Source organism: Camarhynchus parvulus, chromosome 2 (assembly GCF_901933205.1).
Source record: "Camarhynchus parvulus chromosome 2, STF_HiC, whole genome shotgun sequence".
In the NCBI taxonomy this organism is placed as follows: domain Eukaryota; kingdom Metazoa; phylum Chordata; class Aves; order Passeriformes; family Thraupidae; genus Camarhynchus; species Camarhynchus parvulus.
Window position 1 is genome coordinate 142,304,993 of NC_044572.1, and position 27,385 is coordinate 142,332,377.

The 27,385-nt window shown below is 39.5% G+C and overlaps 1 protein-coding gene across 5 annotated transcripts in view; it reads right to left on the reverse strand.

Annotated features, from left to right (window-relative positions):
• Positions 1–1,328: 1,328 nt before the first annotated feature.
• FAM49B (family with sequence similarity 49 member B) overlaps positions 1,329–27,385 on the reverse strand; it is a 96,981-nt gene continuing 70,924 nt past the window's right edge. For 3 of the 5 annotated variants that reach the window (XM_030965861.1, XM_030965853.1, XM_030965870.1), the window contains exons 4-13: positions 18,290–18,372; positions 12,365–12,486; positions 10,603–10,708; positions 9,459–9,595; positions 8,759–8,836; positions 8,551–8,667; positions 7,346–7,425; positions 6,123–6,249; positions 4,487–4,557; positions 1,329–2,119 (exon numbers count right to left, since the gene is read on the reverse strand). In XM_030965861.1, coding sequence (XP_030821721.1) covers positions 2,056–2,119; positions 4,487–4,557; positions 6,123–6,249; positions 7,346–7,425; positions 8,551–8,667; positions 8,759–8,836; positions 9,459–9,595; positions 10,603–10,708; positions 12,365–12,486; positions 18,290–18,362 — 975 coding nt within the window. In that variant the 5' untranslated portion in view covers positions 18,363–18,372 and the 3' untranslated portion in view covers positions 1,329–2,055. Of the gene's footprint in view, positions 2,120–4,486; positions 4,558–6,122; positions 6,250–7,345; positions 7,426–8,550; positions 8,668–8,758; positions 8,837–9,458; positions 9,596–10,602; positions 10,709–12,364; positions 12,487–18,289; positions 18,373–19,370; positions 19,454–27,385 lie in introns of all 5 variants that reach the window. The other 2 variants (XM_030965878.1, XM_030965886.1) reach the window with 2 other exon arrangements.

A 27,385-nucleotide genomic window follows, 5' to 3' on the forward strand; every position in this document is an offset into this window, starting at 1 on the left:
TGGGTTAAGGCTGGAAGGGATCACAGTGGGTCATCTGGACCAACCTCTCTGCTCAAGCAGGGTCATCCCAGAGCACATGGCCTAGGATTGTGTCCAGATTGTGTCCAGACAGTTCTTGGATACCTCCAGCGAGGAGGCTCCACACCCCCTCTGGGCAATCTGTGCCAGTGCTCAGTCACCCACATAGTAAAGAAATTCTTCCTCATATTCAGGTGGAGCTTCCTGTGCATCAGTTTCTGCCCATTGCCTCTTGTCCTATTGCTGGACAGCACTGAGCAGAGCCTAGTTTGTCCTCTGACACCTTCTTACAGACAGAAGGACATTGTTGAGGTCCCCTCTCAGTTGTCTCTTTCCAAGACTGAACAGGCCCAGCTCCCCCAGTCTTTCCTTGTGAGAGAGATATTCCAGTCCCTGCGCTGGACCCACTCCAGGAGCTCCCTGTCTGCCTTGTCCTGAGGAGGTCAGAACTGGAGCCAACACTCCAGGTGAGGCAGAGGGGCAGGATCACCTCCCTGAGCTGCTGGCAGTGCTCCTCCTAACACACCCCAGAACACCCCTGGCTTTGGTCCCCAGGGCACTGCTGGCTCAGGGACAGCTGCTCTCCCCCAGGTCCTTCTCCACAGAGCTGCTTTCCAGCAGGTCAGTCCCCAGCCTGGCTGGTGCCTGGGGTTGTTCCCCCCCAGGTGCAGGACCCTGCATTTGCCTTTGCTGAATTTTAGACCGTTCCTCTCTGCCCATCTCTCCAACCTGCCAGGGTCCTTTGGAAGGGCTGTAACTTTCCCCCTTCAATCCTTTCCCTCCTAAAAGAGCTTTAATTTTTTCACCAACCTATGTAAAACGTGTTGCTATAAATTGTTTCCCTAAGAAAAACCATTATTTAGTATGCTGTGATAATTCAGATTTTACACAGTACAAATACCTAGATCCATAGGAGAACACACCAGTAGAGAGCAAGGGGAGTTCATCTCCCCACCAATGGTGTGGAGAGAGCCCAATGTGCAGAGTAATTTCTGATGGCTGTATGAGGAGGCAGCATGGGTAGCCCAGATGTAGGCTCTTCAGCAATGTCCACTGGGATCTATATGGATTGCATCAAGTTCCTCACCACAAACCCTACCTGAGTAATAATTCTCAGGGAGAGAGAAGCAGCACAGAGTGGAGAGCAAGAATCCTAAAACACACCAGGCTTAAATCAGTGGCTTAGGCAACTGGTTACTGGTAATGAAACAGCAGAGTTTTCACTATATAAAATTTATAAATTTATTTTTTTGTAAAAATCCAAAGAGCACGAAGACATCTCACTCAAAATACTGGTAAATCAAACCACACTTAGAAAAATGAAAGCTGATTTTATTATCTTTTCCACAGCCAATCATTTGACATGAACATGCATACGTAATTTTGCTACGCACACACCACAGTTTAACGTTAGTTATTAAAGGTTAAACATACAACATACATCCTTACAAAAATGAGTCAAAATGCAAACATAACTTTTAAACAAAACAGTTTTTACTCATTTAAAAAAACTTTTGTGTTGGGTACCATTTTGTACAAACACAGTTAATTTAAACAAATCTGCTTTTAGTTTCCTCATGGTTGCACATGAAAATAAGCTGCAATAGAAAATGAAGTCATCAAGGGATTTTTAAATAGCAGAAGTAGGCAGTCTTGCCATGCAGAAGAAGCAATATTAAATATTAGTTTTTCAAAAAAAGGAAAAAACCACAAGTTTAAAAATATTTAGTTCAAGTCACAAATCTTTCCCCAGTACAGAGAAATCCAAATGCAACGCATAATTAGCTGCCACTTAGGATGGCTATTCTGAAAAGTAGAAATACTTTCCAGAATTGATAATTTTCATTGATTTGGCACAGAAAAGAAGTCTGAGCTTACTTAGGTACAAGGAAGTGATTAAAAAAAAAGAGTAAACAGGAAGAAAGAAAATAAAAAGCAAGAATGAACAAGATAGTAGTTGCAATCACTAAAAAAAAATCTGTGCATCTCAGTCATTGCAGAATACTGTCTACAGCAGGTGCGAATTCCAGGTAATTGTTATTGCAACATGGATTTAATTTGCTTGGAGGTAGTCTCATCATTCAAATGCTTTGTTGTGTACCTAAACACAGAAACAAAGTCAAGGTGAGCATAAATGCTATTCCACTTTAGCTTACAAATGTGTAATTTCTTTGTTTATGGCTCAACCTGACTGTACCAGAGCAAAACTCTCAGCCATGGATCATCACCCACTCCATGGTCACTGAGAACACAAGTCAGACATTCTGATCAGAAAATGATATTGCCAATCAGAACTAGAATCTAGTAGCCTTGCACCAAGGGGAGCACAAAATAAGCCTCAGCTGGACATTGCCTTTCACAATAAGCTCACGGTAGCACTGGTGACAGGTAATTATCCATCAGACCAACTCTGAGGGCTCTGCCCACAGGAAACATCTTCAAATAAGACAGCTTGAGAAACTCTTCATCAAAACTTCCAGCGATCAAACTTTCCAGAATCCCTCAATGACAATGGATTTAATCACTTTTCAGCCTAATTTCCTGCTTAGTTAAGTGACTGTGCTGCTAAAACTGAAGAGCATACACATGTGCTTATTTCAGCTCCTTACCCTTTCAAAATTCTCTAGGATAATAGCACACTTTTAAATCACTACAAACAACCTAGCTATATCTATTTTTAGAAGATATCCTCATTGCAGACTTTTTGTGCGAATAATTTTTCTGCTCTTCCTTCCTAACTAATCTAAAAGCAAATAAAACTTACTTTGTAATTTAAATTTAACATGTTAAATTAGCACTTTCATTGCTATCCACAACTGCAGTACTATTTTACTTGTTCACTTGATAAATATATAATGACTTTTTAGTTTGGAAGTTAATAATAATGTAGATTTCAGCACTTTTTGGTAATTTATACTTTCAACAAACAAGCAGCCTAAGATTTTCTGAAATCCTGAAAAGTTATTGCACTTGGTATTCTGCCCACATGAAAAATCTGAACATGATTACAATACTCAGATGAATTTGAAATTACAAAGAGCTGATCTCCCTCCAAAACCCTATACCACCTTCCATTTGTTTTTGAAACACATTATATGTCCCTTGAAAAAACCTAAGGACTTCTCACTCCTCCAGAATCAAAGACTTAGATTAGGACTTAATTTGTCACAATGACACATCATGAACCTGTTTTCACCACATGAGCACACAGCAGCTCACCCCTGAATCTCTTCCTAACAATTCCAAACGTGGTATAGAAAAGATTTAAATATCCTACCCAGAGAGTAATTAAATGTACAAAACCAGGACTGTATAGCATCCATGCATGGAAAGGGAAAGCATAGCTTGAGAGAATGGACTGGATTTACACTGCTAACCACAAAGTTAATTGTGTAATTAACCAGAAGTTAATGCAGTGAGCACCTGAAGTGCACCTTCCACATACTTTCATAGTGTCAGCAGTGATGGGAAAAATGGGCTACTAATAAAGACTGGTGATAATGGCAGCTGCAATCACAATAAACTAGTCAGAAATAAATGCTAATGCAGCATTTTCCCTCTGGAAACCTGTGTTTTTACTGACCACCATCTCAAAGACTGATCATGTTATGAAGTTTAGGGATGAACATGATTTTAGCAAGGAAATAATCACATGATGTTTCAAATTAGGCATGGATTTTTAAAATTTTAACTAATAATCTGAAACAACTTTGCAAAAGAACCCACTTACAATACCACATTATTTACCACACCATGACACAAAACATAAAAAGAGGGCAAATGAAATTTAAGCAGCTTCACTACAGATAATGAAAACAAACCACAACTGCACAATTTCAGACAAGACAAACTAAAGCTTCCACATTCCAAGCAGGCACACGAGTAACAACACCCAGTTCCAGTTATTTGTTACCAAAGTAATGACACTTTTCCAAGCATGGAGAAGAACAAAGACTTCACCTGCCTATCATATTTTTGCACTTTTTGCCACTTCTCCCATGCTGGACACCCACACAACGAACATGTGACTGACTACAGATACAGCTTTACACCCCAAAATTAGCAGGTTTTAGCTTTAATATACTGAATTCTTATTTTTTCTTTACTTCTCCAATTAATGTGGTAAACTCTTGTCTCATCTATTCTGCAGCAGAGACTCATGCCTTTAGTTCTTTCTGAAAAGGAACAATTTCTAGTTACTTACCATGCCATACTGACTCATTCTTAACCTGTGTGCATGGAAAAGGTCATCTTAGAATGAACAACTGCAAATTCACAACCCTGTTAAAGCACAGAGGCTTCTTCACACATCCTTGTCTCAAGACACATTAGAAGAAAAGCCTGCAATAATTACATTCACCTTTCCCTGTAACAGTCACTGAATACTTTGCTGCAAAAAAAATGCCCTGGACAATTAATGAAAACTCACATCCAAACATTAAAATACTCAAGAAACAAAAAGGAGTACCTGAGAGCATTTAGAAGGCCTTCTACACTGTTAGGAGGCTGGTCTTTAAGAACTTTGATGCATCCTTTCATCTAGGAGTTAAAAAAATTACAGTTTTTTCCATGCTAATACCTTTTGAGTTTAAAGGAATGTTTTATATTCAGTATGTAAAAGATCAAAAATAAGTATTTAAAAATAGCAGCAGTGTCAAGACATTTTCTGGATATTAAAAAGGAATTAAGCTTTCAGCATTACATCTTCCTATCACAGACTGGCTTAGCTACTTAAAAACCTGCATCAAGTGCATCCTCAGCAACTTTGCTGATGACACCAAGCTGAGTGGTGTGGCTGACAGTCTGGAGGGGAGGGAAGGCATCCAGAGGGATCTGGACAGGCTGGAGAGTGGGATTGTGAACCTTGTGAAGCTCAACAACTCCAAGGTCTTGCAATTGCATCAAGGCATCCCAAGCACAAACACAGGCTGGGCAGGGAATAGACTGGGAGCAGCCCAGAGGGCTTGGGGGAGTTGTTGGATGAGAAGTTCAACATGATCCAGCAAAGGGCTCTGGCAGCCCAGAAAGCCAACACTGTCCTGGGCTGCAGCAAAAGAAATGTGGCCAGCACAGCAAGGGACGTGATTCTCTACCTCTGCTCTGCTCTTGTAAGACCCCACCTGGACCCAGCTCTGTGTCACCAGCAGAAAAATGACATGGCTGTGCCAGAGTCCAGAGGAGGGTCATGAAGATGATCAGAAGGCTGGAGCACCTCTCCAGGGAGGAAAGGCTGAGAGAATTGGGGCTGCTCAGTATGGAGAATGATCTGGGGAGACCTCAGAGCACCTTCCAGTACCTAAAGGGGGCTACAAGAGAGCTGGAAAGAGACATTTTACAAGAGCATGTAGTGATAAGATGAGGGAGAATGGCTTTGAATGTTGTGGCTGCCCCGTCCCTGGAAGCGCTCAAGGCCAGGCTGCACAGGGCCCTGAGCAACCTGGTCTAGTGGAAGGTGTCCCTGCCCGTGGCAGGGGGGCTGGAACTGGATGATCTTTAAGGTCCCTCCCAACCCAAACCACTCTATGAGAACTTTAGCAAATGCAACTTTCAAGCTCTGCTTTATCAGCCTTAAAAAATATGGAACTGCAAGCAAAAATACATGTTTATCATAAATCCATTAAGAATTTTACATTCAGCCAGTGAAATAATGACCAACTGTAGTTAACGTAGTAGGATAATACTCCCTTTGAAATAACCACAAAACCACAGAGTGACAGCATGTATTCCACAGGTTTACTATCAAAAACAGTAGAAAGTTAGAAACCCAAGGTGTGGTGGATGGTGAACTGAGCTATTCACCAGTCAGTGAGGAACAAGTCAGGGGCCATTGTTACTTTCTGATCTGGATCTTTCATTACAACCACTGCTTACAAGTATTTCTGGACACTACCTGAATTACATAAAAACAGATTTTTTCATGACCCACTTACATGTCTCTGAAGGCCTAGTTTGTGTTTCTCACTACTTAAATATACATTTTTGCTCACAGTTATGAGTTTAGCACCAACCCAATGTATACATCTGCTACTAGAATCTGCAAGACAGAAAAGGAGGCTATAGACAATTTAAATACTCAGGAGATTATTTAGCAACAGTAAACTTACATCAATTTTTGAAGTTTTGGCAAAAGCGCCCACCGGATGCACGTGGTCATAGAGTATGATGACACCCACCATTACCCTCAGACAGAATGATACTGTTTCCTCATTTGTAAACCTGCTTCTATATTCACTGGAATGTAAAAACACAGCTTATTATCTATGAAACACAAGATAACAGTAAATACTAGTAACATCAAATTAAGATTAAAGAGAAAAATTCTATAATAAATCCTCAGAGAAAAAAAACCAAACCAACCCAACCAAACCTACAAACACCAAACTTTGGGTAGTTTTCTTTATTCCTTTCAATAACCTGCCAAAAGTCAGATGATTGTTTACAAAGTTACCTGAAGATTAATAAAAATTCTCAAACCTAAAACAATAGGTTTCTAAAATTTTTAAATTTTAAAATAATTTAATTTTGAAAAAGATTAAAACAATACATACTAACTTGGTCTCCAGTGCTTTCTACACTTTTCTCTGCCACCTTCTAATACACACCCAGACTTCTGACTTAGAAAGAAAAAAAAGGCAGGCAACTGGACAACCTTTAACTGCTTTTTAAAATGGAATTAATTCCTAAGAAGAGTAAGACTATAAATGCTTGGAGCTCTTAATGTACTGCAAAACAAACGTCCTGTGGTATTTGGACAGAAACTTATTTACCAACAGAAAACAATTTAGAACACAGAAGAAACAGATTTAAAAAAATAACCAAAGACTAGTGTGACTTTGGTCATACTCCCAGTGCCTCTCAAACAAACAGAAGACAACTGACTGCCTTCATGCCTAGAAGTTGTCTCTTAATTCCCCTGAGAGGAGCACTATCATTTTTTTAGAGCAATCAGCCAGGCCAGTCAGCAAGGACACAACGTCCAGAGCATTGCCCACAGCCCCTCTTTCAGGAGACCCTAGGCAATCACGCTCAAATAGCCTATTTCTCTGAATAATACATGAGAAAACCACTTATAAAGAGTGCCAAGAGGTTGTCTAGCTTCCATAGCCATTCTATTTTTAAATATTAATATGTTCAGAAAAGTAGACCGCACGATTTCCGTGGCTGGCAAAACTAACCAAGGTGGTTTCACGTCAGTGCAAACAACTAGGCTGGTAAAAAGGAAACATCACACTTCCTAATCACTCCAATTATATTTCTTTCATGCATCACACATCAGGTCTGAAACAGAGAGTGGCTCACACCAAACCCAAGCAGTGTTGGTACTCACGGGGTTTCCAGCATGACCCTGCACACACTGGCCATGGTGCTTAAGCAATCTGTTGTGTTCTCTATCGGTAAATTTTTATTCTGCAAAAGAAGGTGAACAGTTGCCACAACTCAATTACTGTGAAATATTATACTACAAATCCTAAGTCAAATAAGTAATCTGTTGGCATAGCAATGTAGAGCAATTAAAAACATTAACACAACTATGGTAAGTCAGGTAGTCTTGCACTGTTTTTTTTAAATGTTATCATATAGATTACCAGTTTGCACAGCGAAGGCTACCACATGGATTTTGCCTGCTTGTTTGTAGCCAAGGAAGTACATCCTTGACATGACTGACTTTTGGAAAGTTTTGAAGGAATCATCATCTAACCTGCTCCTTCAAAGACAAAAATTTCTATAGCCAAATATATTAATCTGCTTTAACAGTGAAACTTAAAATTGTGGCAGACAACCATCACAAATAAATGTAAAATAAGACAGTTTTATTAAGGCATTTCAAGCATAAAGCAGAACTCAGGAGAAAAAAAAAAACATTAAAAGACAGATGTAACCGTGCATGAATCATGTAATGTAAAATTATTTCTATTAAGAAATAGTGAGCATTCTTTGCACGTAAGCCAAAAATCATCACAGTTACCAGAAGGCAAGCACAGTACTTGCAGTGATTAGATTTTACAACCAGTATTTACTTAGGTAGTCAAGGATAAATAGGGATGTGTCAAGTATTTCAGGCTGAAATACTTTTCAAGTTCAGGTTCCTTCTCCCTTTCGCAATAATATACTTGACTTTACACAGTGTAACAAAAGTGTCTTGGGAAGGAGAAGAGGAAGCTACATTTCAATTCCATTCCCTATTTCAAGCAGAGAGAATCAAGCTGTTTCCCTTTCAATTTTCTGAAATTTCTGCTCTAAACCACCACCACAGTGCAGGCAAAATACCAGTCCCAGCTCCCTGCCTGAGAAAAGCCATCACTGCTGATGTGACAATATTCATTAAATTTTGGGGATGTATACACAAAGTGCCTGGCTGGAGTCCCTAACTCTACAGCATCTGGGAAAGACACATTACATTTCTCGAGGCTCCAAACCCCAAGTTTTATTCCTAGATGCCAGATTAGGCCTGGGGGAGGTTGTGTTGCCCATTATGTCTGGCCCTGCAGTGCTGTGAAGCACATTATCCAAGCCATAAATTTATACTCTTACCTCTGACACAAACTTTGTTGTGGCATCACTTAAGGTTTTCAACATTGGCGTTGCTTCAGCGTAAAATAAAGACATTCTGTTTGCCAACTCATTATTAACTTCATTTTCTCCCTCTGCCTAAAAAACAGAAGAAAGGGTTTAGCTGTTCTGTACATGGAGAAGAGAGGTGGTAGCAGAATTAATTTGATCTTATCCAAGGGTTACCTACTGGGACATTGTTAATCCTCATACGGCTCAGAGTTCTTCTATAGTAGCTGAAGTCATTCTGTATAGCAGGATTTGTCATCTATGTAGATATGGAAGCAAGAGAGTTGTGACAAATTCAAGAAAAGTAAGGACAATTTTCGTAAAATATAATACACTCAACAAGAAAACATTCAACTTCCTGAAGTGAAGCAAAAAGGCCTGTGATATGTTTGGAACTTGTAAGCACAACATAAAACTTTTTTTCTCAGATTCAGAACAAGCTCTAACAGGAATGAGAAAAGGAACAATCTCCTAAATACAAACTGGAAATTAGTAGGTTGAAAAAAATTGCTTTGCTAATTTGACTCCAAGGATCAGACCAGCAAATTAATTATCATTTCAGTTTAGTTCTTTGCACATAGCAAGAAAATAGCTGGACTATGGGTGCGCACAAGCTAAAAGCAGCAGCATTATCCCAAGAGATATGCCAAATTTGGGTGTAGAAACATGATTAATGTGAACTGAAATACAAGTGCCTAAAGCTAATATGATACTTCATCTGCTTTCCAGTTTAATCTTACTCTAGGTCACAAGAGCAAGCCAAGCATATTGGATATTTGAGTATCCACTGCACATTCTATTCCAGAACATAACACAACCCAGATTGCTTCAGTAAACACACTCGGCTTCTTTTTCTAGCTCTTCTGATCACAAGCTCTTACCTTGAGCTCATCAAATCGGAGTGTGAAGTGAAGAATTTCTGCAAACTGCTTAGCAAGAGCCTGCTCTCGCTCCAGGTGCTGCGTTGGGGAGTACGGAGTGCTCGTCAGGGCGCCCAGCAGGCCCCGCAGCCCGGCCTCTGCAACACAGGACAGGAGTTTGCAACACACAACTGCCCCTTGGATCAGCACTGGCTGGTATTCTGCATGCTAGACTTAAAATACACAGCTGCCAAAATACATGGTGATTAATAATAAAGGGACTCCATGAATTGCTCATCTATGCGTCAACTGCTGTCATATTTACGTACAAATTGCTGCACAGACCAGGTCACATCAGCACTGACAGCCACAAAAAAAACTTCTTGGAACTTCTACTCAAGCTTTGTCTGCAAAATTTGTGCAGAACATATTTCAATAACCTGTGTTAGCAGATTTCAGCCTCTAGGAGAACACAGAATTCAAGAGGCACATAGCTGTAAGCAGAAGTCACACCTTATTTAAGATAAATTTGTAATCCAGCTTCCTGTTCATCTTCTTGAGAAAAATACCTCACCCATTTTAAAAAGTAGAACTTGCCTGCAACAAGTTTCCATGTTTTAAGCACGTTTTATACAAGCTATGTTAGTAAATTTGATTAAAAGTGAGATAACAACAGAAAGCTGGTGAAAAAACAAGTCTCATAGGTTTTATCAGCATAGCCATCACATCAGTGAGTTTCAGAAGAGGCATGAAGCACCATATCAAGTATTGCACGTGTATGAACCAAGACCAGGCACTTCCACACAGCAAATTATTTCTGATATTTAGGGAGAAAAAATAGTCTCTTTTATGTACTCTTGGTATCAGAAACACTGACAGAATTAATTCCTGATTATTTAGTTCACTAATTTCTAGTCAATCAGCTGGTTACTGCTTTCCTGAGTTACTAAAGGAGTAGAGGAAGAGCAATAAGGATGATCCCATTCTCTCCCCCCTCTCAAATATCCACTGAAGCAAGACTGCTGTCATCCAGTGTATGGAGGAATCTGTGCAATATCAGCTCTTTTCCACAAAGGAGATGACCTCAATGTGATCACATCTGAATATGCCAAATATACTAACAAATTAAGACAAAAAACCCTCAAGTTAGCACCTTTCCACTTACCTAGTCTTTGAGAAAATTCATAGAATTTCTTTAGTTTGCCTACTAGTGGAACAACTGCACCCCACGCCTTCTCTTGCAGCTTCTCATCATTTGGATGCTGTATTGCCTTAAATTGGAAAAAGAGAGGAGAAAAATATTTTTGGATTGGGAATAACTGATGCACTGCTGACAAAACAACCCCAAACAACAAAACACAAAAAACCAAAACACCTATGCAAGACAATTGTTTGAAGAGCTAATAATTAAATATCTACCTACTAAGAAGTTTTCAGTTGAGAGACAAGCATGTACTAACCCATGTCTGTTCCAAAAAGGTCTAAAAATTTGTGTTGAAAGTAAGCATCCTGAACAGGAAAACAACTTGGAGAGAGTATAAAGAAATGGTTAAAAATCAAATAACTCAGATAAGAAAATTTACATAACCAGACCTAGTTAATTAAAATTAACAACTTTACTGTGCTTACTCCAAGCAAAAAGAAAAAAATTAGTGATCAAAGCCTCATCTTAATGTTGGCATCTATCACTAATTCCTAAATTTGCAAAGAAAAAAAAAATTGCTGTGAAATTCAAGCTAACTATTACAGCAGGAACATTTAAGCACAATCAACAACATAAAGCACCACCAGTACATAGGATATACCACAGCTCTGAAGGATATATTTATAGACTTTGTCTTTACAGGAAACTTCCCAGACATTTAATACCTTAAATTCAACCTCTCCAGTTAGCAACTGAAAATATACTAAAAAAACAGAAATAAAAATGCTCATAACTCTCCTGCAGCATTTTCACTGTCAAGTTCTTGATTTCAAGAACAGTTTCAGTCAACCATGGGCTGTGGCTTGCAGCACACTCCTCTCTGGTCCTAGAAAGTTTCCTTCCTGCCATGTCTACTGCTTCTCAGAGGAGTATCTCTCATTTCTCCATGGCATCTGCACACACACATTCCTGCCTGATCCTACAGCCTGTCCCTGAACATGGACAGTGATCTATCTCCCCTCCTAAGGGTTTTGTGTGACACAGTCATCCCTCTTACTTTCATGGAGAGAAAAACTTTCAAAGCTGAATAGCTTTGAGTATCTCAAATTGCTATGGAGTGGACAGAGACTCCTCCTATCTAATACTATTTCTTAAGGATATGTTAATGTTACAGTGAGTAACTCCTTCCTCCATGAGCAAAGCAGCCCCCAATGCTGCATGTGAGGAAGAAAGAAAGGGGGTTGGGAGAATATTTATTCCACTCTTTATTAAATAAAGGAAAATTTGAATGACATTCTGTGCAGGAACTTTGCTTCTGTTCCAAATATCTACTCTAGTAAAGAAAAGCCAATTAAAAGGGAGTGAAAATGAGATGCCTTTTGTGTTAGGATTACCAAACCAGGCCTCTCCAGTTACCATACAAGAGGATGTCAACACTATTCAGTTTTGCACTGTAGTCACACCACACTCTTTCCAAATTCACTATTAACTGAAGAAGAGCTTATGTGGGAACACAAAGAAAAATCAATATTCATAATACTCCAAAAACTCTGAGAAGCATCATTTGCTATTACATATGTGGATTAATATGACTGAAACAAGCAACATCTGTTTTGCTGTTAAAAAGAAACATTCCAGAGCAGAAATTCAAGACAGTGATTTTAAAGGACAACATGCTCTGCCAAAACAGCTCCTGCAAGCAAAGTTAAACCCCAGCAGTATTTGGTTAGGATCAGACAATGAACAACCACAGGCTGTGCACAATTAAAACGCTCTAGCTCACCTCTCGTATTTCATGGCCAGCTCCTCTATATGACTGCAAGTCTTCCAGTATTCCTTCTGCATCCTTTAACACTACATTCACCTGATTATAAATTTCCTTTTCAGATTCTGTAGGTTGGGCATCTAAACAGCAGAACATATTAAATGTATATATATTTATTTTTAACAACAACATGGAATTCAATAGGCACACCATCATCTATGGGACAAATTCTTCATGCAGCAACTCATCAAGAATTTTCATTCTCTGAAGAGCTACTACAATGTATAAGGAACTCCAAGAGACTAATTGTTTTCATTTTAGTAGTCTCTTCTTTTACCATCCCAAAAAATCACCTGGATTCTATCTTCTTGATTTATTTAAAACTGAGTGAGGAGAAGAAATCCTGATGAGTTGTCTTTATGACTATCATATATCTCACCTTGGGGTGCAGCAGAGGCTCACTGGAAGAAACTTAGGTAAGCACTCAAAAGACACACTCACTGCAGATAGCACAGGAGGTGTCCATGTCTATTATTATCTAGAAACACTGAATCAGATTATTTTCCATCTTGTCTGCCTCATTTTTAACTGCTTGGTAAAGGAGTCATATATTTTACTTCTAAATATATTTAATTCTCAAAACATATTCTTTACTGCACTCATCACACAATCAGAGTTGAGAACAAAAAGGATCTAGTGTGAGCCTGTGAAGGCCTTTTTTCTTTTGTCCCCTGTCTTTAAAGATATAAGCTGTCTCCCATTTTCTTCTAATTAACTAAGGGCTTCCCAAAAGTATATGGGGTCATAATTTCAAAAAGCTACATGCACATTTTTAAAGAAATGTGATTCTGTAAGAAGTATGTTTTGAGAAGAATCAACAAAAGGTTTTAACCTTTAAAAACAATCACCTAGGGCAAGTATCTCAGACGTGGTTTACCTGAACCAATTTTTTTTTTTAGAGTGCTGATGGAAGCTATAAGGTTAGTTCCTTTTAGAGTCATATTTAAAAAAAAAAAACAAAAAAAACCTGTTAGCTACTAAAGCTCTTGTAAAAAAACCCCACTTCTCTGTTAACATGGGCAAAATATGTTATGGAATAAATATCATTGTATTTTAGTCTGTTATTTCCAATGCCAAAAATGAGGGTATTACCAATAGATTATTTTTCATAGGGACAGACAGAAACTATCTAAGGACAATATATCCTCATGACTTTGCGCAGTTTGAAGAGTCTGGAAAATGTCTTTTTAGACATTGTCCATGATCCATATGCACAACTTCTGATGGAAGTTAGGTACATCTTTACATTTGAAATAAAACTTCCACAGTATCTTAGTGTTACACACTAGAAAAACACAAGAGAAAACAAACTTTGTATTAGGAGAAAATAAACTTCATATACATTGCTTGTCTGGATTTTGCTGTAATTTTTGCATAATACCTCTTATTTTTATAGTTTAATGCATAAAGAGTAGGCATTATTAGCAAATATGCCTATATATAGACCTTGCAACAGTTTAACTGGTATTTTGAAAAACATCAAGAATTAGCACAGGTTAAAAAGAATCTGGTCACTCCTTTTAAAATAAATAAATAAAAGAGCACCACATTGATTAGGCATCGAGTAAAAGTGGCCAGTGTTTTTCAGATCATCACAAAGGTCACATAATTTTGAAAGCTGCTGAAGACTGCTGTAAGAAATGAAGACAAAAAATGAGGGAAAAGAGCAGACAGGGAAGCACCAGCTGACTGGCAGCAGTTCATGCACGAACATGAAATGTTACAGTGAAATACAGACTAAGACGTGAAGCTCTGTAGCATTCCAGATTGTGCTGTTAAATAATGCAATCAAGACTTGTCACTTGGATTGTCTCACACTGAGAACATCTCCTGCCTATTTAATTTTTCATGCCATTTTTTCCTTTACCCTGTGTAGTAAGGAGAGTTCATTTTTCCATACTAGGAGGGGCAGAGCAGAATGGCCCAAAAGAACTCCTGCTCCTCATTTCAAAACCCACCAAGAAGCAGAACAGCTGCAGTACTATGACTCTCCATGTTTAGAAATGAAAATCATATCCTAGATACAAATTTAGTGGTCTTCACTGGACAGCTGGCTAGGCAAATCAACACTATCATCACCCCTCTTAGTGCAGCATGTAAACAGCCAACCACTGTATTTCATTTCCTTAAAATGTTCCAGTAAACTTAAACCAATGGTTGATACTTAATTTGTTGGGGTGGTGGGGTTTTTTATTTGTTTGTTTTGATTATTACAAACTACTAGACATCAATCTATTTGAAAATCAAGTAGGTACAGAGTTATTTCTTTTGGTATGTATTTTATTTTTGGTCAATCTATTCCTCTCCAATTAAAAACATCTGTAAACTTGATTTGTCCCAACTCATTTCCTCTGCCATCTCTAAAAGAGAGGTCAAACTTAAAAAGCAAATTTAAATGATTCTATAATCCCTTCATAAAACATTTAAGATGTTATTAGAATGGGGTTAAAAGGCATGATATAAAAGATCTTCAGGGCCTAATGCTGGCTGACCCAGAGCAAAACCGGCTTATTTGCTTCCCAATGCTGGTCAGGGCATTGTATTCTGAAAGCCCATCACTGGGAAAAAAGAGGGAGAGGTCCCTCTTCCTAAGCACTGTTACCATCTTGAAAATATGGAGGCAGCATTCCCATCCTATGGGAATAGCACCCCTCAGTGTGCACCTGAGGGCTCAGGCTACAGGACCTTCACTTGGGAATCACTAATTGTGGAACTCCTTTTCCCCAAGGTGGAGTGCACAGAGCAGGAGGGAGCTGCACTTCTGGAGTTACTCAGCTAAGAAAAAGCAGCCAGCAGTGTCAGGCATCCAAACAGAAGGATGAAGGAGATATACAATTTCATGGATTTCCCTTCTCCCCTGTCCACTTAAGTTCCTGCTACAAGGTTATAACAAGGCTGTGCCTTTATCAGCAATGCTTTCCACAGAAAGAACAAACCCAGTAAGCACAACACAGCTCACCCAGATGTTCTGAGGTTTGATACTGTGCCCACAGCAACTGAGCCCTCGTTATTCAGGGCAACTTTACTATTTTTAATGCAATAGTAAGAAAGACTGAGGTTCTGCAAGTAAATGGGAGTTCATGTTTAAATTAATTTGTGTTTAATCAGAATGTTGCTGCACTAGATGCAATATACACTTAAGAGTTCAGAATGCTCACACAGTAATGTATTAGAGACAGAAGAGGAGACTTGAAACAATATACAAACGCTGTTATGTGAACTAAATACTACAAGAGTGAGACAACATATTGCATGCGGGGAACACACACATTTAGTGACTATTAAAATAATATTTGGCTAGCCTACAGAACTAGTAGGGAGAGAAATTTGGGGTTAAAAGTTTACACTGCACAGCAAACTATTTAAGCTGAGATTTTTCCCAGGGAAGAACATATCAAGTCATCTGAAACTGTCTGGGACAAAACTCACAAACAAGGGGAAAAAATGCCAGACTGCTGGAGATGAAATAATTTATTCATCTCTGTTGGCATTACTATGGAGAATGCTGTCTCTGTGGCTCCTCTGAAACCTGGCCAAGTCCTCTGGAGATAATGCAGGATACTGTCAGCACTAGTTTGATATCACCATCTCAAAGTACACTGTATTTTAGCTACTATTCCAATCAGTAAATTTGGAAAAGATTTACAACTGTGTCAGTAAAGACACCAATGTAAAAGTTGAGCTGTAAGTTTCCCACATTTGAGGTGTTTTATGTAAACAATATTGACCTCTGCACTTAGCTTGTGTTCTGATGGTAATGCACAGACTTTACAAGAATACTCAGGAGAACTATTTCTATCAAACATGTAAGGTGAATGACCAAAGAAAGCACCAGCTTCACCAGTGCAGAGGCAAGGAAAAGCCTACAGATCAGCATATTTTTAACATGGATTCTGATAGTCAGTCACACCGATCACTGGTATCTAGCACCAAGATAAACATCTGGGGAATAATAATGGTTAGAAGTCTAAAATCTGAAGTTCCTGGCACTACAAAGCTTTATGAACATTAGGTTTTAGTTCTTTAAGGTACTATGTAAGAAACATTGAAGCCTGCTCACATACATGGATTTAAGAACAAAAGACTTCAAACTGCCTATTATTGAGTCAGGCATAACAGAGAATTGGCAAATTTGTTTTTAATACAGAGCTTACTTGTCCTTCCACACAAAACCACAACATTAAGTATCACAAGATTAAGTGCCAAGTCTTGAAGAAAGATCTTGGCTGTGTCAAAGCCAAGATCCTGTCAAGGCAAGCTATCTGAAACAGAGGAGAAAGAAGCATGGATACACAGTATAGCAGCAGAAACAAATGCAGAACAGGGTCCAAAATGAACAAAGAACAGTCTAACAATTCAGCCATAATATAAGTCACCTAATTTGACTGCATATGAAAGCGTTTCATGTCAGCAACCTGCTTACTCTCATGCCAAATCCTGTTCATGCTCAAAACATGCATTTTAAAACAAAACTGATAGCTAAAAAATCTGTATTTAAAAAGAAAAAAAGGAGCATTTTTATTGCAATTTAAGAACCATGCCTCTTCTATTCAGCTAATATGCATTTACTTTACTCCAATTAAATTTTCAATATTTGCAGATTAAGCTGGAGCTTTATAACTCCAATGGCCTCATACACGAGTTCTCCTGCCTCACTAGATTTCACCTAATGTGATGATACACAAGAATTGGTCTTAGATTAATTTTGCTTTCTGATTTTTGAACACAGGCCTTGGTAATCTTCCCTTTATGAATAATTTGTATGGCTAGCATCTTCCAATAACAATATATTCAGAAGAGACAAGTAATAAAAATCAACACAACAGGGTAGGGTAAGAGCTTAGAGAAGTTGTAACTTTAAATGTCATTGAAGCAAAACCATATTTCTTCAAGCATTTACTTTCATATTATAACTAATATTAAAACCTGTTACTGATTCATCAAACAACTGAAAAACAATTCAGGGGAAAAAAGATTTAATGCACCTCAAATTATCCATAACATAATACTTCATCAGTTGTTTTTCTTACACTATTCCATTGTATTCTATTACATGGTCAAAATGTACTGGAACATTAATCTTCTTATTTTATGCTTGCTGATGTACAGCTGGCTAAAGAAACAGCACATCCCAAAAGAAAGTAATTAAACATGCATAGCAGAAGCCAGCAACACTTACCTGCCATTCTTAGGCTGTACTGTATCATGCAACAAAAACCAGAAGCAGAAATACTGACATATGTGAACCTTCTAGAACACCTGGCATTGATCAGACAAGCTACATGTCTCTTCTTTTCAAAATCAATTTAATCTCTGTAAATGTTGAGACTCCCTTTTAAGAAGGCGTGAGGTTAAATTTCAGTGCCAGATCCAGTAAGGTTCACATATAACCTTTAACATGATGATGCTGGAGCTATGAATAGCTGTTGTGAGCCAGTCTGTCTATGCAGCATTATTAATTCATATTGGAAGTGATGAGAATCAGGTTTCATTTTCAGTTCTTCAGTTAAGGAGTATGGGATAAAACTAACAAATTTGATTAAGTCAGTTGGAACTTCAGTGAGTCTTCAAATAATTACAACTATTCTTAACGTTTTGATTAAAAGTATGCAGACTTTTTGTTTGAAAAAGAAGAACCAAATCAGGTTTCTACAGTCAAATGTAATTTGAAAGCCCTTTCTGAAATAAGGATTTTACATTTTAGGACCTGAGGATATTTTAGAACAGGTTACTGCTTTCTACCAAAGTTCGCTGAACAATTATCCATAGCTCAGGCATGCAAAGCAGTTAGAAGGATGGCAAAATGAAAACATACATTTAGTACAAGACAAATGCAGTCTACTGCAGGCAAAGAGTAATAGATATATAAAATCATCTTCTCACTTTCAAAATCAAGGAAAAAATTTGGCCCCTGCTCAAGGTCTGTGCATGTCAAAACTTTTAGAAGGTTCCCCATGTTAAGGTACCTGCCAAGACAAGAATGAGAGAGAAGAAAATTTTCTTTTTATAAGAAAGAACAGCCCAAATGTAGTTGATTGAAGCAGTGGGAAAAGAAGACCAGAGAGTTCCATCAGGTACGAACCCGTCCTTCAGGCTGGGTGCAGGGACATCCCCACCTCGAGGAGGCACAGCTGGTGACCCCAGCAGTGCAGCTTTCCTGGAAGAAGTGACCGTGTCACCAACATCCTCACAGCTGCCCCTTTAGCAAAGGGGCAGAATCCAACCAAAGCCTTTGCCAGGGACTGTTCTGTCCCAGTACACCCTAGCACCAGTGTCCTGAGCAGGAGTACAGCCTTGAGGGCCAAGTACCAGATTTGAAAGCATTAGCCATGCTAGATTTTAACCTGATGGGACAGCAGAAGGAAAGAGCTTTAATTTTGTCAGCCCTTATAATTGTGTCAGAAAGCCATCACAGAAAACCACATCATGATACATCATTTCAGTGTGCAGAAAATGCTAACAAAGAAATGCCACAGACCTTTTACATAAGGTGCTTAAAACATCTGTGAAATTCAGACAGTTTCACTTCAGACTTTTGGATGTAAAAAAACCCACATTAACTGCACGAGGAATGACCAAAGCAGGATCAGGAATGATTTAGCACTCACTCTTGTGTACGAGAGGATTACAGTGAACAACTGCTCAGCACAGATTACTATGGCATACTGACAGAATTTCATTTCATGATTACTTGATTTGCAGGCAGATGGATGGACATCACTGACCACAGAGACCCGAAATGACTAAGCACATGGAAAGAAAATTGACACAGCAGCATGATGGTGGCTTGGCTACTACTGGAGAAGGGGAAAACGAGAAAAAAAAAAAAGAACACAAAAACTACATGCAAGTCTTTCCAATTCCAACTTTGCAATTGAGTCCCCTGGCCTTCACTGCAGCAGGTATAAGCAACCCTACTGTTACCATTTGAAATGCACCAGCTGTGAAGGGCTGAGAGACTTACTTTCAAAATCCAAGAAAAAATGTGCTGCATTGTGGTCTATGTCCCTGGTTAGCACCTTAATGAGATTACCCATGCCAGCAAACCTAAAAATAAAAATGGCAAAATAATTTAGTTCCAATAACCATTTCCTATTTTAAGTACACGCCTGGGTCTCACTGGAGCAGGGCTCCCACTGTGTTTTGCACTCTGGATTCACTTCAGGTGGGGAGCAGAACCTGTGCACTGTACAGTGCATTTCCATGCCCCTTCTTCTGAGAGAGCAGTGATTGTTGAAAAACTGGAAAAGTTATCTTTGACAAAAACAAAGATGTGAATTACTGGATCTTTTTCATCTCTGTTTAATACATATAAAGAACATGTGACCTACAATGACTGAGAAATTGTTTTAAATTGTTTTGCGTAACTGCAGCATTCAGTGCCAGACAAAGCCATTATTGTTTAGGACAAAAGGAACCTCAAATGGAACTGGTGTCATCATAGCACTTTTTTACTACCTCACTGTAATCCAAAACAGATTTCGGAAAGCCTCTCATCTGTGTTAGTATTCATCTGTGGCCAATGAACAATTTTCCCATTAAATCACAGAGTTACAAGTAAAACAAAAACTAGACTTTTCCAAAACCAGGAGAAAAATCAAGTTTCAACAGTTCTTCTTATGTTTGCTGTCACATCCCAGCTAAAAGAAATGAAAAGTGGAAGAAAAATTAAATAGTTGTTAGATTACTTGAAATCAGATAAATTATTAAAACAGTTTCAAATGTTACCACAAGTTTCAGAAATCAATACCTACAGTAGGAGTATGAAAACTGCATTTCATAACAAAGCAGCCTTTTCATTAACCTTCCCATGTTTTACAGAGGCTGAAAATATACCTACTAACCATTGCTCTGAAATGCCAAGAGCTCACTAGAGTGCTGCTGCAAGACAAGCAAGACACACCCAAAAATCTCATCTCAAATTATTTAAGAATAAGCCATGAACAATCTGACATTTGAATTTAAGCACAAAAAATATTTTTAAAAAATCAATTTTCAAATTAGTCTAACTATATCAACAAACAAGTATATTCCCTATTTTTTCCTGATTTTTACTTTTACTGAAGAATCATGTTCACCTGGAGGTAAGATAGCATGACACCAAGAATCATTGCTTTATTAGGAGTCAAGGAAACTGAAACAATGTGAACTCAAACCAAATTGTTTGGCAAAACAAATTTTCAGAACCTGTGTTGGCAGATTTCTTGGTCAAACTTAGAACAGCATACGATTTATTTTGTGGGATCTGCAAGATTCAGCAATCAAATAAAGCTTGAGAAGGAAGGGGCAATTAATCCAAAACTGCTGAAAATAACCCAAGTCTTTCCTCTCACAACTTCTACACAATGACAAAATGCCTGTTTAGAATCCAGACTTTTAGCACTGTGACCTGGAGTGTAACCCAGGTGACCACAGGGGACTCTGCACACAGCAGTTACCAGGTGTGTGCTGGCTTTTTCACATGTTCAACCTTCTCCTTGAAACTCAAGGAAATGCAAGACCTGCTTCCTAGTAACTTGAACTTATTTCCTAGAAATTCAGATCAGACTTCTCAGCCTGTGAGAAGCACCTATTAAGTCAAGACATTTTTAAATTAGGGCGTCCAGCTGAGAGACTCTTCAAAAAACTAATCCATTAAAACATGAATCGTCAAAGAGGCAGCTTCTCCAGGACTTCTTGCCCCATAGCATGGCAAACTCTTTCAAAACTGCAAGTGTACCAATGCTGTGTAAATATGCAACAGTAGAAAGCAGAGAAATTACTTTTCCATATCTCTCAAGCGTGTTCTGTAACACAGGACTGAATAAGCCACTTTGTATTTCAGAGTTTTCCAGATTATGAATGTTCTTCTTGTTGGGGAGCAGACAGAGGCATCCTTAAACAAATATTTTCAACAGGGCCAATAAAAAAATCAGAAGTAGAAGCTGCATAATGGTGACCCAGCTTACAGATTCAGGTCTAAAAACCAAACCTCAATCTCAGAACAGCACATTATATATTTCAAATGCAACATTAACATCAAGCAGCAAACACGTGGCAGTGAATAGTGATAATGGCCTAAAGAGAACTCCTATACCTGCAATTACTGCTGTGCTTCAGCTGCACCATCCCCTCCTCCAACAAAATATTCTCCATATCTCAAAAAATGCCTCTGTGTAGGTTTTGCCTTTTTTTTGATATTAACCAGACTCCAAAGAGTTTACAGGCTCATGCACGTGGCTTAATATTGGATAACATTACTTGTGAAGGTCAGAGCACGGTCATGCTCATAGGCTTGAAATATTTTGAAGTTAAGTTCACAGAAGAGCAGGAGGCACTGCAGAACAGATTGTTTCACTGAGCACCTACCACCTCCTAATACGAGTAGGGAGCTGGGGACTCGGTTTTGCAATACAAATACCTTCATCCCTCAGGAAAGTTTGACAGGAAGAGTATGTGGTTTCTTTTCCAGGAGTTAAGTTTAACAAATAGAGAAGCATAATAAAAGTTTTGGCATTACAATGAAACAGTCAATGTGATATTCAAGCAGAAGATGCAACCGATCTAAAGGTAACAGCTCAGTGAAGAGCCTCAGTGAAGAGTAAAGGAGAGAAACTGATGACAATAGATTAATTCAAATACGACAGCAGCAAGATAACAAGATGTTCTATAGGAATGTATTTCAATTTACATGAACACAAAGCTGCTTGAACATCTTTTCATAATGAAGTTTCCAAAAAACTTCTCCCTTTGCGTGTTCACTGTACTGAAAACATCTTGATAAATTTTAGTCACATCAGAGTTTTGCACACTAGATGTGCAATCACATTTGCTTTCTTAGCAGCAAAACAGTCACTGTATATTCAGGTTTTATGGAGTGCATGGAAATCTAGCTGAAACTGGACAAACCCAGTATTTCTGAAATTTGAATCAAGATGCACTGTAATATTTACTTGAGGATCTCAAGCATCCTTAAAACTGAAAAACCTCCTGTGTTTTAAGAACTGTAAAAACAACCATTTCTCCCAGCTGCAATCCAGAAAGACTTTAAGCTATGAAGAGCTTAAAAATTCAATTTAGATAGATATTGAGAAGTTGTAATTTCTCAAGCACTTTTTTGGAGGATGCTTTCTCTCAGCTTAACATTTCAGGTAATTAATGCAAGAGACAAAAGGTCAGAATCTACTCTTCTGGCAAAGCTAAGCATGCCCTTCTTGAGCTCTGAAATGACCTTTTAGAAACAAGGCCATGGTGCCCTCTGTGGAACTTCCCAGATTTGTGGAAGGAGCTGCAGGTCAATATGCCACAGCTAAGGTTAGACAGCCCTTCATTTTTGTACATTATTTTCCTTCCGAAGGTAAGGTGAGCAGCAGGCAGAGCTGACCTGTTGTACTCTGAGGGAACACTGCAGAGAGGAAAATTAAATTTGACCTTTCTGAGAAGGTGCTGTGTAAGCAAAATACCTGGACCAATCCAGACTAAAGCAACCTAGCTCAGAGATACATCAGGCCCCTGCTACATGTAAAAAAGATTTACTAGAGACTTTTGTTTGTTCAAGATGGCCTATCATTTGTAATTTTTCTGGGCCCACCTGAAAGAACTGAACACATGAAAGATTAGAGTGCTACTGGATCTAATACTAAAGATGATGACAATTTCCACATAGCATGAGAAGCAGTCTACAAATCCAGCTATTAACATTTAGCTTCAGTGACCTCTTCTCCTATTTGATGCCCTGTAAAAGTATCACCAGCAGGAAGATTTTGGTAGTTCTGTGAATTACCTTGGTAATTAACCGAATAGTGGCATGCCCAGTCAGAATTAATTTACCAAGCTCTCTTACAATTTCCTTGCAAGTCCAAAAATTTCATCTGAGTAAGTAAAATTACTAGTTTAGAAAGTCAGATGTGGTTCCAGTTAGGTGGCCCTGACATTGAGCTTCCATTGACTGGTGAAGAACATCTCCCAGCACTTACTGCACCCTTCTTGTGCACACTGCCACATCAATCAGCTCTAGTTCAAGAAAGACTTAAGCCTGAATGAATACTAAAGCCATCAACAAGCCCTACTGTTGATTTTGATATCCTGTAGCTGGGGTATGTTTTGGAGCTAAATAGCTAATTCAGAGCACTGACTGGAGGTGACCTCTGTGGGTGCTAAATCACCTTTTCACCCATAGCTTTTCCAGCACAAATGGAAAAAAATGCACAGTGAAGCTGTAATCCTTACCAAGAAGAGTTCTGCATATTGCAATCACCAACATCAAAATATTCACATGTCCAGCCTGAAGTACACTTTAGGTCACTACCTATTTGTTCTTCCGCAACTTCAGAGCATCAACCTCTATCCAATTTTATTTGGTATTTTCATTCAGAATTTAGTACACTTCAAAACCTGCAAACCAGATTCTCTCCCAGAGGTATTACCGATTTTAAAAATTCATAGTGCAGCGTCCAGAGGCAATTCATTAGGTAAACTAACAGCCTAAGACTCAGTAAAAGCACACATTTAAGCCACTGAAGTTTTCTCCTGCCACAAAAGCAACATCACAAGATCAGAGCAGAACAAAACCACTAGTTTCTGTCCAAAAACTGACTGTCCCTGTGAGGCTGCTCAGAATCCCTGCTGGCATGCTCTCCACTCCAGCACAATGCTTGAGCCACGTGGAGCAGGTTATGGGAAATGGGAGCACAAGCCAGGAACATGGCTTAAACTTGACCTACTTGCAGAGGAAGACATACGGAATGCCACATTGGATTAGGGTGATCTGGCCCATTGCAGCCTTATGGGGTTGGATGATGCTGCGTGGAGAGCCCTGATCAGACAAGCGGAAAGCAAAGGCATATTTTCAAAACAAGCCTTGCACGCATGCCCTTCCTGTGGAAAACATCCCCAACACATTTCAGTGCCCCCCAGCCCCCAGGCTAAGCCCAGGGGAAATGTAATAGAAATACTTGATGCAAGTAAATTCATCTGAGCACCAAAGAAATTTCCCCTCTCACACCTGAAAGAAAAATTGTATTAACAAAGACGTTGTTTGCAACTGGTGAGTAGCTGGAGAACTTGCTCTTATTACAGGTAAAACACTACCAAGGTGTTTCTATTGGCTTTTTTTTCCTAGTTCAAACTAGTTTAAAAACCAGTTAAATAAATAGATTAAAACATTTGTTTGTGATCCCTGAAGAAAATCTGCTTTAGCTTACCTTTCGGACATGTATGTATAGGCCATTCCCAATACTAAAATCTGCAGTATGAAAGCTGAAAACTGCAGTATGAAAAACTCCCTGAAAATCTCATATGCAGTTAAGCACAACACTATATGGAAAGCACATCTAATGAAGGAACAAAGGTTTTGTTCCAGGGATCTGAGTCTTAAATTTTCATTCGGCCATGTAAGTGCAGCATAAGCCTCCAATTCAGAGATATTTTTGGCAAAATAGTAAGTAAAAAACATGCATAGCATTAGAAGTCTAGCATTATAGTGGAATATCACCATGTTATAACTCTTGCAGTGTTACTACATAAACAAAACACTTACTGTTTCTCTATACTGTTTTTCTAGAAGGATAATCCTATCAGCCTGTTTCAAGGCTTATTGAACAGTATCTAGCCATGAACAGGGAGAAGGGGAAAAAAATAGAAAAGCAAAAAGAAATGAGGCAGTGGATAGGTGCCTGCCCAGATCAGCTGAATGCAAGGCAGCCCTTAGCAACACACGGCATCACAGCCTGGCAGCCTATGGGAGCCCGAGTGCCTTTCTCTGCCAATGAAGCAGCGAAGCTTCACAACCAGGGAGAACGTTTCTGTCCTCAACCTGAAATGCTAGAGACTGCTGCAGAGATGGAAACAGGCTGGTAAAATGCACTGCAGGAATCTCTCTTTTCTGATGGTTGCAACATTCTCCCTGGATACAAACATGTTTTTCCTAGACTAATGCATATTTATTTCTCTTCTGAATAGTGCCAGAGCAGCAGAGATGCCTTCTGACGCATTCTAATCTCATCTATTGATTTTAGTGTTTTTTTAAATTAATAAAGATCTGCCATGATACAAAATGCCAAAGTAATATCATACATATGAGAAAATAAATAATTAGAGTCAATATTAAAAAAATAGTAGCTACCACTCATTATCACCATTAGATTTAGGAAAGAGAAGCTTGGTGCCATTAGCTTGAAGCAAGCTATATTTTGGATAAGCTGGCTTCATTTTCAGGATTCATCATAGCTCTAGTAACATCACTAATATTAAAGGTACAGCTCAAATTGTGTCCTCTGTGTAAATCTGCTGAATCAAACATATGAGTAAAGTGCCAGAGCCACCCCCAATTCTGCACAAAACACATAGTTTTCCTTCATTGATGGACAAGCTTTTCAAGCAAGCATTAAGATTTCAGCAGTTTTTACAGACACTTTTGGGACAGACTCCCAGTCCAAACCCACGCCCAGAGCCACAGGCTCTGCACTGCTGACACCCAGTGGCCACAAACCAGGGACTGCAAACCAAGCACAAGAAGACTTAAATACATGCAGGCCAGAAATCCCCCTCCAAACCCCCTAAAGCAGCCTGTATCACTGAATTACTGGGGCTTCAATCATTAGCATCCAATCTGAAAAGTGAAAAAACAAATGATACAGTCAGATAAGAAATGTTTTTGTACAGAAAAGTAAGCGTTCAGACTACTGAAAAGCTGTTTGAAGCTGCCTCTGATGTCCATTCATTTGGCTAAACTGACTTTGATACAATAACCTGTTTTAGCTGAAGCTGTTTTGGTTTTTTGGTTTTGTTTTGAGATCACACATCATCAATAAAGTCTCCTTTAGAACAAAACTGAATTCAAAACTTGTCATATCAGGAGGATGGAGGTCTGCCAGGGAAAACAGACTAGTGAATAGACTCACATTCCTCAAAACCAGAATTGTAAAGTACGGTCAGAGGAGTGTTTATTCAGTCCATTTTTCCTCTTAGAGGAAATCAAGGGAAAGGCACTGAAGAATCCACAGTTTCTTTAGAAGTAGTCTTAGAGCCTTGTTAATTTGGGAACATTTTAGTGGCACAGCTGACACTGAATAACGTATTTGACAGGGGCTACAATAAAATAACTAAGCATGCTCACACAAGTCTGGAATAAACCCAATTTGTCTGGAAGAATTACGCTTGTTTTTAAAACAGAACTGGTATTGAATAGGGCAGAGACTATGCCCCAGAAATCTGCTCTGATTTACTCTTCAACAAGCAACTGCAAAATTTTTCCAAGCATGAATCTGGGGTTAAAAAACTACACTTTCCTTTTTCAAAAGGACACAAGCCCAACATGCTTTAACTCAATTCTGCAAAATGCTCTTTTTAATTCCATTCCATCGCAGCCATCGGGAAAACGCACCCCTTTCATTCAGTTAGGGACATTTCCACTGGAGGGTAAGTCCCCCTCTGCTTCCACTCTAGCCCGGAGATGCGCTGCGCCGCCTGCAGCGCTGCGATTGCCCAGCAGAGGGCGCTGCGCTACCGCTGCATCTCCCAGCGCCGGGGAGCGGAACCGGCGGGATCCCAGCGCCAGGGCAGCCCGGGACCGGGGGATCCCAGCGCCAGGGCAGCGCGGACCGGGGGATCCCAGCGCCAGGGCAGCCCGGGACCGGCGGGATCCCAGCGCCAGGGCAGCCCGGGACCGGCGGGATCCCAGCGCCAGGGCAGCCCGGGACCGGGGATCCCAGCGCCAGGGTAGCCCAGGACCGGGGGATCCCATTGCCAGGGCAGCCCGGGACCGGGAGATCCCAGCGCCAGGACAGCGGCACCGGCGGGATCCCAGCGCCAGGACAGCGGCACCGGCGGGATCCCATTGCCAGGACAGCGGGACCGAGGGGATCCCAGCGCCCGGCACCGCCGACCCTCTGCCCAAACACTGCACTCATATTGTCATTATCCTAGTAACACTGGCTGATCTCGAGTTTTTTCAAAGTAAACTGGGAATGTTTTATCAGGTACATAAAGATACAACCCCCC